This window comes from Malaya genurostris, chromosome 2, assembly GCF_030247185.1.
Source record: "Malaya genurostris strain Urasoe2022 chromosome 2, Malgen_1.1, whole genome shotgun sequence".
NCBI classification, from domain to species: Eukaryota; Metazoa; Arthropoda; class Insecta; order Diptera; family Culicidae; genus Malaya; species Malaya genurostris.
Window position 1 is genome coordinate 215,310,282 of NC_080571.1, and position 19,272 is coordinate 215,329,553.

General features: G+C 36.1%; 1 protein-coding gene across 1 annotated transcript; it reads left to right on the plus strand.

The window, feature by feature from the left end:
• Positions 1-213: 213 nt before the first annotated feature.
• Positions 214-6,700, plus strand: LOC131429124 (uncharacterized). The gene is made up of 2 exons (XM_058593171.1): positions 214-301; positions 5,469-6,700. Exons 1-2 carry the CDS (start codon positions 214-216, stop codon positions 6,698-6,700), a joined length of 1,320 nt encoding a protein of 439 aa, XP_058449154.1.
• Positions 6,701-19,272: the final 12,572 nt, after the last annotated feature.

Below are 19,272 nucleotides of genomic sequence, written 5' to 3' on the forward strand. Positions count from 1 at the left end.
GCGGAAGAGCGGAAGGGCAACGTGTGGGGCACTGGATGACAGAACACTTTTCGGAGGACACATGGCACGCACTATTATTTTTACGCTTATTTGTCTTCTCTAATGTGCTTTATTAGGATTAATTAACTCATCGTAGCGCTTATATTGCCGCCTGTGGCGTTCGAGATTTCGGCTGGTGATTTCTCATCGTCAACGAGGAAGCCAACTGCACTAATGAACGAAGTAGTGATTTTGGCCAGCGCCGCCATAGAAATTATTAATGAGAGTTATAATTTGACGACCAACCACCGACAGAACGAGGGTATGACCGTAGAGTGAACACTGGGATCAATAAACGGTTTGTTAACTGATTACGAGGGACATTAGACTTTTTCGAAGCACCAGGTGTACTCCTGTTTAATATATGGTTTTTCGTCAATAAAACATAGTTTGAACGGGAATCGTTATAGTTATTCATTTCAAAGAATTTTTCATCGTTTCCTACACTATTATTGTCATCTTCCTGGTAATTTTTGAATTCTGATTATTTGCAGAATTGACTGACTGTGGGGTTGAAACGCCATGTGAATCTTTTCCGCAAATTTTCAAAGGAATAGAAACGCTACTCTGAAAATGCATTGCCCAACGAGGCAAAGGGTTGGCAGTCGAATGGGACCCGCCTGTCGTGAACGTCTTTCGCCACTTGAGAAATGTTATATTGTCGCGGAGTAAAACCTCCTTTTTTTAAATTTTATCAGTATGACCAACTCCACGCCAAATCGTCCATAAATTGCAGAATTCTGGCCCGAGCCCCTTGGATATGCATGAGACTTTATATGTGTGATCGGTATAGCAAGTGAAGTATTTTTCACTGGTCTAGAGATTTTTTCACTCAGAACACATTTTTGAAAAGGCGTATGTGTTTTTAGCCACATTATTTCCAAACAATAATAACTAGATATCTATAGCTTCTTCAAAAAATATGTCTAAAAAAAGTTGTAAGTAATTAATTGAGCTAACTGAGAATTTTTGTAAAACAAATTTTATTTTTTATTTCACGAGAAATTGGAAATTGGATTTTTTTTATCAGTGTATATTTTTTAATACACTGATAAAAAAAATCCAATTTCCAATTTCTCGTGAAATAAAAAATAAAATTTGTTTTTAAAAATTCTCAGTTAGCTCAATTTTATTTTAAATTTTATATCACAACAAGAAAATAATGCATGTTTTATAAAGTTGGAGAGATGATAAATAAAAAAGTTTCTCGAGGAAATCTTTTTAACAATTTTCGAAAAATTATGTTTTCATAGTAATAAATGTATCCGAATAATTCAAGCTACGTTCAATCCAAAAGTCCATAGTAAGCTACTTCCTAAATGCAGTCGTTTTCGAGATATACGAGAAACTAAATCGAGAAAAAGGATATTTCATGAGAATACGTCCCCCGTCTTTCTGGGTTCTCCATCGCCAAATTTATTATATTTGTAATACCCATAATATTTTGAATAAATTTTTATTTAAAATCAAGACGATGCAACCCGCTGTTTTCGAGATATTTGGAAAAAAAAATTTCTTTTTTTTTATAAATTGGGTGCGGTTTTCCATAAACCATACAAGGGCGGGCTGTATTCAAGTTGCAAAGTTCAACATTGAGGATATAATTTGCGAAAAATTATAAGATTATGCGTCCGTTGAAAATAATTTCGTAGTACTGGAATGAAGCAATGACTTTTTTGTGTACCTTGAATCATTTTTGTTTGTAGATAAATATCTTTCCATTCTACAGAACCATCGTCATATTCCTCTTGTGACATATAACAAAACGAGATTGCTGTGAAATTATCTTGATTCCTTTGAGAAGCCCAATCGTATAAAGCTTTCGCTATTTGTTATTGGATATTCATGTTCTCTTGCAAGTTAGCTCTTGTTGCCATTCGTTTCAATGTTCCACCGATTGCATCACATGGTCCCTCACCGTGCGAGGTTGCGAAGAAAAGCCACTCCGAATCAACGTTGTATTTTGTTTCAAATTTACGGAGGCTCGCGAATTATTGTCTATTTTTATAGTCAGAAGTTGCCCTGTCCGATACAAACATTGCCTTTTTTATATTCATTCGTTGTTTTAGAAAGTTTATTAAAATGAATTCGTTGTTTTAGAAACTTTATTCAAATTAGAATGAACGCAATGAACACATAAACAAACCACTGATAGCTGTCAAAAGTGATTCATTTCGTTCATTTTTGTGAGGTTATGTTATGTTCGTGCAAAACCTAATTCTAGACTTTTGAAAGTATAACGAAACTCAAACTTTCAATCGTGTCTGATTCTTTATAATACATAACAAATGGATGAATTGTTGCTTGATTATTGTTCCAATGATGACTTTGAACAGCATCTTGAAGAACGAATAAATAATTCTCTGAAATATCATAAATTACAACTACTTCTCGTTCAGGTTATGGAAATTTTGTGTCTTCCAAAAATTGAGATTGTATTTGACTTTCTCATATAGAAAGGTTGAACCGAGGCACGGAGGGCCGAATGTCATATACCATTTGATCCAGCTCGACGAACTGAGAAAATGTCTGTGTGTGTATGTATGCATGTATGTGTGTATGTGATAAATAATGTCACTCGATTTTTTCAGAGATGGCTGAACGCAGATTCAAATGAAAGGTCTTACGGTCCCATAGATCGCTATTGAATTGTATCCCGTTCCGACATCTGGTTCCGGAACAACAGAGAGATATGCATAAAAAAATGAAAAATTGTCACTCACTTTTCTCAGACCGATTTTTACAAACGTAGATTCAAACGGAAGACTGTATGGTCCCATAGATCGATATTGAATTATATCTTTATCCGACCTCCGGTTCCGGAATCAGAAGGCAAAACGTTAAGCCAATTTTGACAAATCATGATTCAAATTAATGCTCTCAGTGTCTTAAAAGATACTGTGCAATTTCATTCAGATCTGACTTCCGATTCCGAAATTATAGGGCAATGAGTATCAAAACTTTCAAACTGTCACAAAAAATGATGCAAAATCGGTACGTGCTGGTAAGGAAAAAGAAAACACCACCATCTAGCACACAGCGTGCTCAGTTCAATTTTGTATAACGTGCAATGTCTTGACAGCATCTTCTAGTGATGTTTTCGAAAATATAGGTAATATTAGAAAGGCATCAATACGCCACTAGGTGGATTAAAAAAGGTTTTTTATATAGTCATGAGTTATAAGTTTTTTCTAGTTTTTCTGTTAAATATACTATAAAATTATCAAGTGGTTTTGTTCAGATTTCTAGATTGCATCTATCAGTAGTTATCCATTGTTCAAAAGAGATCTCATTTACAATCTTCTGCTCAAGTTCCTCTAACAAGCTTTCCTCAAGAATTTAAGAGAATGGGCATTTCTTGCATTCGCGGAGATAACAATCCTATGTTCTTACCGGTGAATTACACAGTAATTTTCCTGAGGCGCTTCACAATCAATTTGAAATGAATATTTTTTGATGTTGTGAAGCATCAAGTCAACATTTTCATGAATTGTACAAACACATACAATATGACAACCTGAAATATTGAGAAGTTTACAATGGTTTGGTCGTAATGCCGCAAAGGTACTGAATGAAATTTGGTGTTTACTGATCTATTCAAATCGTTGAAAAGTTTCTCTTAGGCATGAAAGCAAAAGCCATTCTGAACTGGTTCACGCCCATTATTAGTTCTGATGGAAACGTAATCTCGTTGTCTGGCATGATTCTGCGTATATCATCGTTGTTGAAGAACTGCTGTATTAGAACAGCCAATACTCTTTGCACTTTAAACAATTCTTTTACCAGTGAGACCGTGTATTTATTCACATTAAATTTTTCTATTGTCATTCTAGTTGGGTAAAATTGAGAGTATCTGTATTTTATCATCATCATCTTGAGCAATCTGGTTCGGTAAATTTCGACTTTAATATATCAATGATTTCGTCGATTGTTACAGCCTTAGCTTTCACTGTCTGAAATTCTTCAGATTCATTTTGTGGTGGATGGTCGAATAATTGTTTCCTGATGCCTTTAACGATTTTGGAATACCTTTCTTGGCGATAGTTGTTAGATCTGAGGTTTCCAACTGCTCTAGGAGATACCTTAATTCCAGAAATATCTTAACCTTTTTAATTCCTCAAATCATGGGCTAGATCACTGTGTTGGGAGAGGATGCTGAGATGAGTGAAGCTGCTGATGGTATTTTCTCTAAATCATAACTCAATGTAGCTAGCAGTATTTCTTCTAAATTATTTCCCGATGTTACTGGGGAAGTAGTCGTATAATCTGGCATCTCGTTGTCGCTGGAAGCTAGTTGCTGTGTACAGACCCTATTCGATATAAATACAATCGACATGAGTCGCAAATATGCATTGTAGTATTCACAGTAATTGCGCACTGCTTGAAATCAAACTGTTCAATCATACCATCAGTTACTTTATGACATAGTCAACAACAATTATAATTTCCCATAATTAAATTAAAGACTCACTGAATATTATAGTTTGTTGATGCTACTTTTCTCACTGATGCTTATTCCAAAAAGTAGGTATTTCTTTCAATATGGCGGTTACTCCCTTGTTGTGATTTTTATAAACCAGCGATTTTTCTTCGATTTTGTTTTCAAAATATCTCGAAAACAGCTGCTCGCATCGCGTTGATGTCAAAAAATAATTTATTCCAAATTTTATGAGAATTACAAAACTAATATATTTGGCGACGGAGAAACCCTATTTGAACCCACCTACTGGTGTAATGATGCCTTTCTCATATCAATCATACTATCATATATAATTTCTTAGATTCTTGAAAGAATAACCGAAATCGGTTTGTTTGGCCGTCTACTGACAAAAACTATCAACTGAAGAAGATTTGAGATCGATTTAGATATTTTTTTTACATTATTTTGCCCTTCTCAATGATGGTATAAAATTTTTCACAGACTTTACCCTATATTTCCGGATTTGGAGGTCAGGACGAAATTCAAGAATTTAGTATGGGACCTAAGGACCTTTCTTTTGAATCTAAGTTTGTGAAAATCGATCGCGCCATCTATGAGAAAAGTTAGCACACATATTTTCGTTTTTTGCTCATTACCCCATAACTCCGGAAGCGACAGTCAGATCCAAATATAATTCAGGAATTTAGTATGGGACCTAATTGAGTTTGTGAAAAACGGTATAGCCTTCTGCAAAAAAAGCTTGTGCACTTTTTTTCGCAATTTTTGCACATTTTATCCCATAATTCCGGAACCGGAAGTCGGATCCAAATAATATTCTGGAATTTTGTATGGGACCACAAGACCTTTCATTTCAATCTAAGTTTGAGAAAATCGGTTCAGCCATTTCCGAGAAAAGTAAGTGCAAAAAAAAACGTTACATACACATATACGCACATACACACTATCTCGTCTCTTTCTGCTTCTGATTATGACGTGATTGTACTCACAGAAACTTGGCTTAATGGTAATATACTTGATACAGAACTTACCGACCAGTACATTATTTATCGATGTGATCGTAATAATTTGACTAGCCAGTATCTGCATGGTGGCGGCGTTTTGATTGGAATAAAAAAGGGCATTAAGAGTAGCACAGTGTACGTTCATGGAGCTGACCGTCTTGAGCAGATAGCAGTCCGTGTCACATGCGAGAGCACTACTTTTGTCATTTGTGCTATTTATTTACCGCCGAATACTGATCTTTCTCTATATGAGCAACATGTCTTTTGTGTGAATGAGCTTTACAATAAATTTGGAGACCGTGATAGGGTTGTAGTCTTAGGCGACTATAATTTATCTTTGTTACGCTGGAGCTTGGATGAGGAAGTTGGGTGTTTACTGCCGAACAATGCGTCTTCAGAGCATGAACATTTATTAGTGGCAACTATGATTGCCTCCGGTTTACAACAGATTAACTTTTTAACGAACCTGCATGGAAAACTGCTAGACTTAGCATTTGTTAGCGAAATTCTAGCACCACCATTGCCACTAATGAAACTAGATCACCACCATTTTCCTTTCATTTTAAAAATTGAAGTTCCTCAATGCGTGCACATGATTGACGATGCAGAAATATTCTACGATTTCAATCGGTGCAATTTTCGTGAGTTAAGTGCTGAAATTATACGAATTAACTGGGTTGAGATACTGGCGCTTGGCACTTTGGATGAAGCAATAGAGAAATTCTATTATGAATTAGATGCAATTTTTCGATATCTCGTGCCTAGAAGAAAACGCAGATGTCAATCTAATAACAATCAACCTTGGTGGAATGGAGAGCTGCGTAACCTCAGGAATCGTCTAAGGAAAGCTCGCAAACGATTTTTCCGGACAAAAAATCTAGATGATAAATTGCTCGTTCGTGATTTGGAACACCAATTTGAATTATTGAACGCATCGTGTTTTCGGCTGTACGTTTCACGGATGGAGATCAATTTGAAGGCTGACCCGAAACAATTTTGGTCTCATCCTGTCAGTGTCCACTATCGTCACCAATCTTCGTCGACATTTTCGGATTCAGCCAACCTATTCTCGTCATTCATTCAAAGCGTGCTAAGTAATAACTCACCGCCTTTGTCAGAATCGTACCTGAGTAGTTTGCCGACGTATTCTTTGAGTATACCTGCTACTGCTTTTACTGAACGCGAGGTGTACAACAATCTACGACAAGTCGATGGATAGAAAGCGCCAGGATTTGACGGGTTACCTCCTTCGTTCGTGAAGGAATGTTCTTCTGCTTTGGCTTTACCTGCATCTCTGCTTTTCAACCGCTCGCTTGCTAGTTCCTGTTCACAAAACTGGAAACGTGCACGATGTCACCAATTATAGAGGAATTTCTATCCTAAGCTGTTTACCAAAAGTATTCGAACGCATGGTGTTGGATGTTCTTTACCCTTCAGTAAAGCACATTATCGCCACTGATCAGCATGGGTTTGTCAAAAAGCGGTCTACTACCACCAATTTAATGAGCTACGTTTCTTTATTGATAGACAAACTAGAAAAACGACAACAAATCGATGCGGTGTATTTTGATTTTTCAAAAGCATTCGACCGTGTTCCTCATCAGTTCGCTGTGGAAAAATTGAGGCGTAGTGGATTCCCTGTTTGGTTAACCAATTGGATTCTATCATATCTCACGGATCGTAATGCTTCCGTACGAATCGGATCTGCACTCTCGGATTCGTTTCACGCTACTTCGGGTGTACCGCAAGGGAGCCATCTCGGACCACTTCTTTTCGTGTTATTCGTGAACGATCTTTACAGTGAATTGTCGTCATTTAAAGTAATGTATGCTGACGATCTCAAAATTTATCGCATCATTACAAGCCTTGTGGATTGCTGTGCGCTACAATTGGATATTGACCGAATCCTGGATTGGTGTGACAGAAACGGCATGACAGTAAACGTTAAGAAATGTAATGTGATCACTTTCTCACGGGCACAGTCTCCAATTATTTTCGAATACTCCATGATGATGGCTTCAGTTGAACGAGTTTTGTCGTTTCGAACAGTTTTCATTCGTAACTGCGAAGGCCTACGCAGTTTTGGGACTAATCAAACGAAACACTCAAAACTTCAACGACGTGTACTGCCTCAAGACAGTTTACATCGCACTAGTACGCAGTATTCTGGAGTATGGAGTTACAATTTGGGCTCCGTATCACGGTGTTCACATCGATCGGATCGAAAGGGTGCAGAAGTGCTTCATCCGATTCGCACTCCGAAGACTACCTTGGATAAATCGTCCTCAACTACCACGTTACGAAAATCGTTGTGCTCTCATCAACCTACCTACTTTACAAAACAGACGAATACTCCTTCAACAACTCTTCGTGTTCGACCTACTGAATGACAACATTGATTGCCCCATACTACTGGAAAGAATTAATTTTAACGTTCCGGGAAGATCATTGCGAAGAACGGATTTTCTTCGTCGCTCACTTCACCGCACACAGTATGGCCAAAACAACCCAATGGATGTCTGTTGTCATCGTTTCAATAGCGTGTATCATTTATTTGATTTTAATATGAGCAAAGACACATTCAAATCGAAAATAATATTTTTAAGTTAACATAAGTGTGTAGCTATAAAGTAAAAGTCTGTGCGATAGGTCACCTCTAATCGAAGACAATAAAGAAATAAACACTAAACACTAAACACATGCACACACATACACATATATTTTGCGTACTTGAAGAACTGAATCGAATGGTATATGACTCTCGGCCCCTCTGGGCCTCGGTTCGAAGATCGGTTTTCACAGTGATTGCATAACCTTTCTATATGGGAAAGGCAAAAATGGTGTATTCCTATGAAATATCAATTTTCTCGATTTAGTTCCTCATTTATCTCGAAAATGACTGCATTCAGAAAGTAACTTCTCGTGAACTTTTTCATTGAACGTAGTTCGTAGAATAATGTTTCATTGCTCAGATACATTTATTTCTACACAACATTTTTTTTCAAAAATTGTTAAGAAAATTTTCTCGGGAAAGTTTTTTATTTATCATCTCTTCAACTTTTTAAAACATTCATTAGTTCCCTTGTAACTTTCCCGAAAACCATACATGAAATCGTATTAAGTTTTGTTGGATTTGAAAATTTTTCCAATTTTCCATTACTTTACTAAACACAGATACGGTTGAAATTGGACACTAATTACAATGATCATAAGGATATCCAGTTTTAAATACTGGTGCAAAACGAGCTACATTCATCCATTCATGGAAAGATCCTGAGTTTTATTGACAGCTTGATAAATGATCAATGTCAACAAGCAGACATAGTGTTATTGATAACAAATTAATAACAAATTAACAAATAACTTTTCGTCTTCTTCTTTCCCGTTTCTTCACCATCTTCACAGTCTACTAATAAGATCTTTTCGTCGACTCTAGCATCCTTCACTCTTCTTCTACCTGTTAAATCCATTTTCTCCAACATTTACTTCTCTCCGTTTCTTTCTCTCTCGCCTGCGGAATTACCAACTATGGCTCACCGAGGACTGCCCTTGACGATGACCAGTATGCGGTCCACTTGTCGGACCCCGGGGTGTTTCCTGCGGACACGGACAGAAGGATGCGGCCACCACTGACCCACCAACCATTGCCGACTACCATCTGGTGGCAGGATCCTCAAACGAACATCACCACTATACTACTAGTTTTAAGTAAATAACTATTTAAGATTAGAAAATACCCTCGACATCTTAGAGCTTAAGCAGTGTGCCTTTAAACCTAATTAATAAAAATTAAAAAAACAAGTATCTTCGCCTCTCCAATGAAATGATGAGTTGTTTCACAACCTATCACAACACAACATGATGCAACGGCAATTAAAATTATGAATGAGATGACGGCTCGTGTTTGACGTGCCTGCTTTCGACATTTTCCCATGCGTCGAGCTCGACAAATGCTACTTTTCGGCATTCTTTCCAACTGATTCGAAGAGCATTTGTTGTCTTGTATCTCGTGAAAGAAACATCGCCATATCCAATCGCACAATGCTTCATCCTAATCGGGGTTTTCAACAATTTTTCATTCTAATCAAAACAAATCAGGCCGAAAGTTTTATTCAGTTGACATATCGAACAACTGTGAGATTGAATCTGTCTAAAAAATCTAAATGGATCAGATGCAGTCAGATCATCTTATTTCATATCAGTAGAATGACAGCTCCCTGTAGATAGCCTAGCAATAAGGAACTTCAAATGAATCAAATGATCATGTTAAGAATGGTGGTCGTTTACATACAAATTAAACATTAATATGTTAGAGAAGTGTCAATTATATTGTGTTAATTATTTATGGATGTAAACAAACGGAAAATTGTGAACGAAGAAGAGAACTTTCAGTGAACTCATCGTTTCATGTCCGGTAAGGTGAATTATCAAGTTTTTTTTTTCAAGAAAAAAAGAATATTCATCCGTACTGAGGTGATTCGATACTACGCCACCGCGAGGCTGTCGTTAGTAGTTAGTGAAAGTGAAGTCTATTGGACTTCGAACGCTAATTAGCTGACAATAGTAGTAGTTGTGACATCAACCGGTTGTGCATTCCAAAAAGAAGAAACGAAGAAGAAAAAAAAACAAGATTTAATTAGGGTTTCCACCTTCGGCAGTGTCGGGCAGATTGAGATTATGAGAATTACTTCCAAAATATTTCTTGGCTTGGAATCCTAAGAGCAAATTCAGCAGCTGGAAGTTTTAAATGGGCGATCTATAATAGAACTAACAATTTTATACCCAGCCAGCCGTTATAGTTATAGAACAGTTCTACTGTCAAATTTAAAACCGATATGTGTTGCCGGTCTATTTTTTTTCTATATTTAAAACACGAGTAAAACGTTGCTGGGACTGCTAGTTTCTTTTGTTATAATTTCCGGATTTAAATTTTAAAACTGACATAAATTATGCATCTTGAATTAAAACACTCCTAAACATGTCCTAAGGATGCTCTCAGTCACTTGCCCTCATAGTTATAGCTTCTTATTTGTGAATACCGAATTAGGTTGTGTCATGTCAGTGCGAGATTATTATTATTATTATTATTATTATTATTATTATTATTATTATTATTATTATTATTATTATTATTATTATTATTATTATTATTATTATTATTATTATTATTATTATTATTATTATTATTATTATTATTATTATTATTATTATTATTATTATTATTATTATTATTATTATTATTATTATTATTATTATTATTATTATTATTATTATTATTATTATTATTATTATTATTATTATTATTATTATTATTATTATTATTATTATTATTATTATTATTATTATTATTATTATTATTATTATTATTATTATTATTATTATTATTATTATTATTATTATTATTATTATTATTATTATTATTATTATTATTATTATTATTATTATTATTATTATTATTATTATTATTATTATTATTATTATTATTATTATTATTATTATTATTATTATTATTATTATTATTATTATTATTATTATTATTATTATTATTATTATTATTATTATTATTATTATTATTATTATTATTATTATTATTATTATTATTATTATTATTATTATTATTATTATTATTATTATATTACATAATATTTTGAGTGAATTCTTTCTTATCTGTTTCAAACCTTTTAGGAAACACTGCAAACATTCTTCTTCTTTTATCATATGATTTCTCATCTTTCATCGGTTCCACGTGGTGAACGAGTATTGAAGACGAATTACTAGTCAGTCATGGGTACAAGATGACCCATTAAGGCGGTTAGTGTTTTATCAAAAATGAAGAAGATATAACTTCATCAATTTGCTGACACTTGTAAAACGTCAAGTTCTGGATAAAGCAAAATTTAATCAAACACCAGAATAAGATTTTCCAAATAAATTAGCTCATGGTTGCTTATTATTCATAAAAAAAACACGTCATATTTAGTCAGATATTTAAATCTACACCTAGCAAATATTCTTTTGGAAACAAGCGAAATAAATATCACATCTTGTGAAGCACGAAGATCATAGTATTTTTGCGTGTTGGAATGTCATCGGGATTATCCAATCCGCAGAATAGCCCAGAAGTCAATTCGCACATGATTGAGAGTTACCGGGCATAAATCCAATCCACTAGCGAAGCCATTCGAAGAGCGACATTCCATGGATTCCAGTCAGGAGAGAGTGAGTGACGATTTGTTTTGATTTTGATTCCTCTTTGAAGGCACACATTTTGACTGAGCGCAGCGCTCTCACCATGCTTCTCTCTCTCTCAGATTGACGATGTTTTGGTTAGCGCAATTGCTCAAATCTCACTTTCCGATTTTCGATCCATGCTTTCATGGGCTACAATTGTGCTGCAATTCGGAAGAACACTGGCTTGAAGTAGCAGCAAACTGGCGTCATGAGTCAATTCAGATGTTCGGGAAAATCCGACCAGCTCTTTTTGCTTTCGGTGAAAATTTACCACCACTCTGTGGGATTCCGCGAAACGGGGCCCTCGGAGCTTTTACTTGGATTTTTCAGATCGAACGGCATGGAAATCTCCGTTGCTTGTTTCGTACATCGTTGCCAAAGAAGATCACTGCACCAGAAAGAGCTAAGACGTTGAGTGATTGTCGGGCAAAGGTGTTAATTTGCGATACCTGTGATATTACAGGACATGTATTAAATACTTTCATTTATTAGCATTACTTAGAAATGTTGGATCATTTTTAGAAATTGGGAGTTTATCATACTGATTCATATTTCAGCTGTACTCACCTCATTATTTATAACATATTCTCATATTATCTAATAGCTCACGAAAAATCACGGAAATTTGTTAGGTAACTTTTGAATGCAAATTTCTGAAGGAAGCAAGCGGCACTGAGAACCTTTCTTCGTTTATTCCTCTTACCAATTTCTCTTATTAACAGTTCGTTTCTTTTTCACATACTACTCTTAAAAACTGTTCAGGATAATTTTGCCACAAAACAATTTCACCGACAAGTTGATTTTGCCGAACGCCAATTCACCGAGTTATACAAATGGTGCAGTAATGCATTGAAATTGATTTCAAATGAAGGACAATGAAAGACGGTAGTGTTCACACCGATTTTATTGATTTTAAGTCGAAAAACTAAAACACTGCCTATTTTTTATTACGAATAAAACTGTTTTCTGATCTACAGCTTTTCTAAAACGGATAATGGACTGACCTAAAAGAACATAAAATCCATTTATTTCCACTATATTAAAAATGTCTGTACTAATTCTCAACTGTTGCCACGAAATAGTAATAGAAACAAATACTAGTATTTCGGTATGCTTTTTCAACCTTCATCAGTGCACAGACTGTGTATAGTCTCAGAACTGATATACTAATTAAGGTTGTAAATAGCATACCGAAATACTAGTATTTGAACCTGTTACTATTTCGTGACATTAATGGCGAAATAGAAAAAAAAATAATATAGTGGAATCAAATAAAATTAATTAAGCTAACGCCACCACTACGAAGGAATACAATTATTGTTGAGGCAGTGCAAAATTCGACCTTCGATACGAGAACTTGAAGGTTTATTTCAGGACCAAATGCATTTTGATCCTAAAAAAGTTCATTTACTTCTATGCAACAAGACACATATTATTCTTTACATACAGTTTCATAAAAAGTGAGAAGCAACTCAATTCGCTTAAGATCATAGCAGTACATATGGAAGATAGTGCTATCGAAGTGCGTGTGCATGATCTTCAAGCCTCACCGACCCTTATATTCGCAAAACTATGTGCCAGTACGGACAGATTCCTTCCACCGAAATTTTTCCCCAATATTCTATTTGAATTTCGGCCAAGATACAAGGATTCCTTGCAAATAACTTGTTACCTATGACAATCAGATGGCTACATGTCCATATTGCAAACACCTGTTTATTATGTTAAGCCACGTGATACACTGGACAAAAAGACATCTACACAAATGGAAAACGGCGTTTCCTTCACACCAACCCAGTGGCGTCTCGTGACAAAATTAACTAGTTGTGCACTGCTTATGTGGTATGATAGCAGATGTAACAGTTCGTTGTAAGTGAAAACTAAAGATTGGGGAATGGAGATTCACTTGTGTTTTTCAATACAATGAGATAACGATTTACTTTCGGATGGGATTTATTATCAAACAAACAAATCTCAGATCTGAGTTGAGTAATTCTTTCCCTTCTTGAATCTGTGCAGTAACTCATGTGCACGGAAAAGACACTAACACAGCGACAACAGATACTTGAAATTTTATGTCGGATGTATGTGAGATGCGTGTAATTACATGCAATTTCGGTGCGATCCAACCTGCTTTCATCAAATAATTAAAGATTCCAAAAAATAATTGAATTTAGATGGAGTTGGGGACGCAGTTTATTTCTTCAATTCGACCGGTTGTGCAGTGCACGAGGTGCACATGAGGACGAGACGCCACTGCACCAAACCCAGACTACCCCAGTACATCTGTGGCAGCCATCATCTGCAAAAAACTTCCTCAACGAAACCAAGTGTATCCTATGTAAAAGAAGGTACGCCAAAGACAGCTAATAACACACCTAACGCAGGGGCAAATGAAAGCAATAACGATGATTCCGTCAACAACAGTGACACCAATAGTACATAAAATACATAAAATACATAAAATACATAAAATACATAAAATACATAAAATACATAAAATACATAAAATACATAAAATACATAAAATACATAAAATACATAAAATACATAAAATACATAAAATACATAAAATACATAAAATACATAAAATACATAAAATACATAAAATACATAAAATACATAAAATACATAAAATACATAAAATACATATAATACATAAAATACATAAAATACATAAAATACATAAAATACATAAAATACATAAAATACATAAAATACATAAAATACATAAAATACATAAAATACATAAAATACATAAAATACATAAAATACATAAAATACATAAAATACATAAAATACATAAAATACATAAAATACATAAAATACATAAAATACATAAAATACATAAAATACATAAAATACATAAAATACATAAAATACATAAAATACATAAAATACATAAAATACATAAAATACATAAAATACATAAAATACATAAAATACATAAAATACATAAAATACATAAAATACATAAAATACATAAAATACATAAAATACATAAAATACATAAAATACATAAAATACATAAAATACATAAAATACATAAAATACATAAAATACATAAAATACATAAAATACATAAAATACATAAAATACATAAAATACATAAAATACATAAAATACATAAAATACATAAAATACATAAAATACATAAAATACATAAAATACATAAAATACATAAAATACATATAATAGTAGTTTAGTTTTTGAAGCTATATACTATTTTTTTAGGTCTATCTGAGTCAACGGCTAAGTAAAGGTACTATGAAATTTTTTAATCCGGTTATACAGGTTATTCGCCTCTTTGGGCTAGAAAAACTTACTGACCCTATGTGCGGGCTTGGGAATCGAATCCAGGCGGGTTGCAAGAAACGCATCGACTTGCTCATCACGCTATACCAGCCCCCAATATGGAAAAATGTTCCATTTGACGAAGCGACTATAACGATATTATCGTGAGATGGGAAGCGCTACGTTAAATTGAAGAATCGGCCATCCATGGAAGTTGACCATCAATGTCAATTTCCCTCTCTGAGCAGCCTAGATAGCCGTGTAGTGTCGGTAGCGGTTTCCCAACTGGCTAAGAATAACGCTACGGTCCACCTGTACCGGTGGTATAAGTCCACCAAACAGGTAAGCCGTGTGGCATCCGGCGGAATTATTTTTTACCAAGAATTGATCCACTGGTTTCCTGTTCCATGTCGTAAAAGGCCACAAAAATAGGTGTATTTCCGTGCCGATGGCTGAATGGCTGCAGGAGGTTAAACAATGCAGTCGTGAACGGAATATCTTGGGATTTTCCCTTACTGTGTTAAGCGAAGCTCTGGCACAGTGGACGACTTCTTTCTTCGCAACTCGTGGGATTTAAATGATTAAAACATTTAAAAAAATCCTTACATGGTTCGCTATAGGCGATTATAAGCCAATATATTTGGTTTCTTGTAGTTGTTGTACGGTAAGTGCTGGAGGTGGAGTGTTCGTTACTTTAATTGATAATGGTTAGAGTAGCACAAATCAATCTCCAGCATAAACGTACAGCAACTATGAATCTATCCAGACTTCTGCAAGAAGGTAAAGCTTCTTTAGCTTTGGTTCAAGAACCATATTTCCAAAAGGGAAACTTCTACGTTGGAAAATTGTTAAAACCAGTCTTTGTTGCCTTTAACAAGACCGGAATGACTAATCCACGTGAAATGCCTCGAGCATGCATACTTGCAAATAGTGCTCTCGATGTCTCTCTCATATCGGAGCTCACAACTCGGGATATTTGTGCTGTCACAGTTGGTATGACTACTGATGGCATAGACAGGAAATATGTCTATTGTTCGGCATATTTGCCGCATAACCAACCTTCGCCAAGCGATGACTTCAAAAAGGTTGTATCATACTGCTGCAAAAGTGATTTACCGCTTGTAATCGGCAGTGACATAAATGCTCACCATATCATTTGGGGCAGCACAGATATAAATTCGAGAGGCTCTGATATGATGGAATTTGTGAGCAGTACAAACCTGCACATAGTTAATGCAGGAAACCGTCCAACTTTTGCGAGATCTGGCAGAGAGGAGGTTTTGGACGTAACTCTCTGCTCTGATAGAATTGCGCATGAGTTGGTGAATTGGCTCGTCTCCGATGAGCTCGAACCTTCGTTGTCTGATCATAAGTACATATTCTTTGATCATTCAAACGTTAAATTTGATATTATCACATATCGTAATCCCAAATCTACAAACTGGGACCTCTATGAAGAGGGCTTGGCGACTAGATTTTACGGGTACCAACCAACAATTGAAACCCCAATTGATTTGGAAAATGTTGTCGACGAGACAAACTCACTCATAGTTGCAGCATATGAAGAGGCTTGTCCACTTCGGATTGTGCGAGCTACTAGAGGAACTCCTTGGTGGAATGCTGAACTTGCTAGACTAAGGAAACTATGCAGAAGAGCTTGGAACCACCGTCGCAGAAATGGGTCGGAGGCATTCGTGTTGGCTCGAAGGGCTTACAAAAATGCTCTTCGATCGTCTGAGCGAAGTGGTTGGAAAAGCCTCTGCACAAATGTCTCTAGTCTCAACGAGGCTAGCAGATTAAATAAGTTACTTTCGAAGTCTAAGGACTTTAATGTCAGTTTCTTAAGAACTTCAGATGGTGAACATTTGTCTGATGAAGGTGATGTACTTCACTATCTTTTTAACACTCACTTTCCAGGATGTATGGATCCATCACCGACAGCTCTTCCCGAGACTTTTTCAGGTAGTTACGATTCTTGGGCCCTTGCTCGAAGCGTTGTGACGATTGAATCGGTCAAATGGGCAGTTGAGAGTTTTGCTCCGTACAAGTCTCCTGGAAAGGATGGAGTTTTCCCAGTGTTACTGCAGAAAGGGTATGAACATTTCAAACATGTTTTGAAGAAAATACTTATTTTTAGTCTTGCGACAGGATATATTCCAAGAGCCTGGCAGGAAATAATTGTCAAATTTATTCCCAAAGGCGTTCGCGACACTTATGAGGAAGCGAAGAGTTTCAGGCCTATCAGTCTAAGCTCATTTCTTCTTAAAACAGTGGAACGCATAGTCGATCACTATATCAGAAATGTTAGTTTGGGCCTGCATCCGCTACATGGAATGCAACATGCTTACCAGCGTGGAAAGTCCACTACAACCCTGTTACATGATGTTGTGTACAACATTGAAAAAGCTTTCTCCCAAAAGCAATCTTGCTTGGGAGTTTTCCTAGATATTGAAGGTGCCTTTGATAACGTGTCTTTCAATTCAATTCTGGAAGCAGCCCGTGGTCATGGCATACCTTCAAGTATCACAAATTGGATACACGCAATGCTTAGCAATCGACTTCTTTGTTCATCGCTTCGGCAAGCAGAGATTAGAAAGCTAAGTGTCTGTGGGTGTCCTCAAGGTGGTGTACTATCCCCACTTTTATGGAACCTTGTCGCTGATGGTTTGTTAAGGAAACTTAATAACCTTGGATTTCCGACTTATGGTTTTGCCGACGATTATCATATATTGATGACCGGTATAAGCATTAACACTCTCTTTGATTTAATGCAGCAAGCCCTGCGATCTGTTGAACAATGGTGTTGTCAGGTTGGATTATCTGTAAATCCGGGCAAAACATCAATGGTGCTTTTCACTCATCGTAGGATAATCACAGGAGCTCGTCCGTTGCAGTTCTTTGGTTCAGAGGTCACTGTGGTCGAACAAGTTAAATACGTCGGGGTTATTCTTGACTCAAAACTGAATTGGTCTGCTCACATTGACTTCAGAATTAAAAGAGCTTGCATGGCTTTCGGCCAATGTAGACGAGCTTTTGGAAAATCATGGGGACTCAAACCCAGATATATTCATTGGATCTACACAACTATTGTTGGACCAATTTTAGCATATGGATGTCTTGTATGGTGGCAGAAAGGAGAAGTCGCGACAGTTCAGTCAAAGCTAAATCATCTCCAAAGGATGGTCCTAATGGCGATGACAGGAGCATTCACGACAACTCCTAATGCTGCTCTAGAGGCGCTACTGTGCATTAAACCACTACATGTGTTCCTAAAACAAGAAGCATTATCTTGTGCATATCGTCTTAAGGTTACAGGGCTTTGGAACAGTAACCCATTAGATTATGCTACCAGCCACACTCGCTTGTGGTCTCAAATGGTTACGTGGGATGAGTATTCACTCGCTCCTAGTGACTTAACTCTCACATGCAGTTTTCCTTTCAAAACATTCAATGTGAGCTATCCTCTTCGTGAGGAATGGTTGTCTGGTTGTCTGGAACGACAACTTGATGAACACATAGTTTGTTATACGGACGGTTCTCTGTTGAATGGTCGTGCTGGTGCTGGTGTCTACTGTCGTGAAATGAGGCTGGAGCAGTCTCATTCACTTGGTAGATACTGTACTGTGTTTCAAGCAGAAATCTACGCGATTCTGTGTGGAGTACAATCGGCACTTCAGCAGAGGATCTGTGGTAAGCGAATTTATTTTTGTTCCGACAGTCAGGCAGCCTTAAAAGCACTCAGTTCGAATGACTCACGGTCGAATCTAGTGATCGCATGTCGAACTCAAATTGAAGACCTCAGCATTTCAAATGCTGTTTACTTCTTATGGGTACCCGGCCATTCTGGTATTACTGGAAATGAATGGGCTGATGAGTTGGCTAGAGCTGGTGCAACGAATGATTTCGTTGGTCCTGAACCAGCTTTACCACTTTCAACTAGTTGGATAAAGCACAAGATTCGTTCTTGGGCTGTATCCAAACATGCCAGCTACTGGCGCAGCTTGCAAACTTGCGCTCAGACAAAAGCATTTCTACCAGATTTAAATCTGACAATGTCAAAGTGTCTACTGCATTTCTCCAAGCATCATTGCAGTATTCTGGTCAGAGCTCTGACTGGACATTGCAAACTAAATTATCACATGGCTACTATTCAACGTGCTGAGTATTATTCGTGTGATTTGTGTGAATGCGATTATGGTACTTCATATCATCTGATATGTAACTGTCCCGCATTGACGCAGCTACGTATCCGGGTTTTTGGTTCTC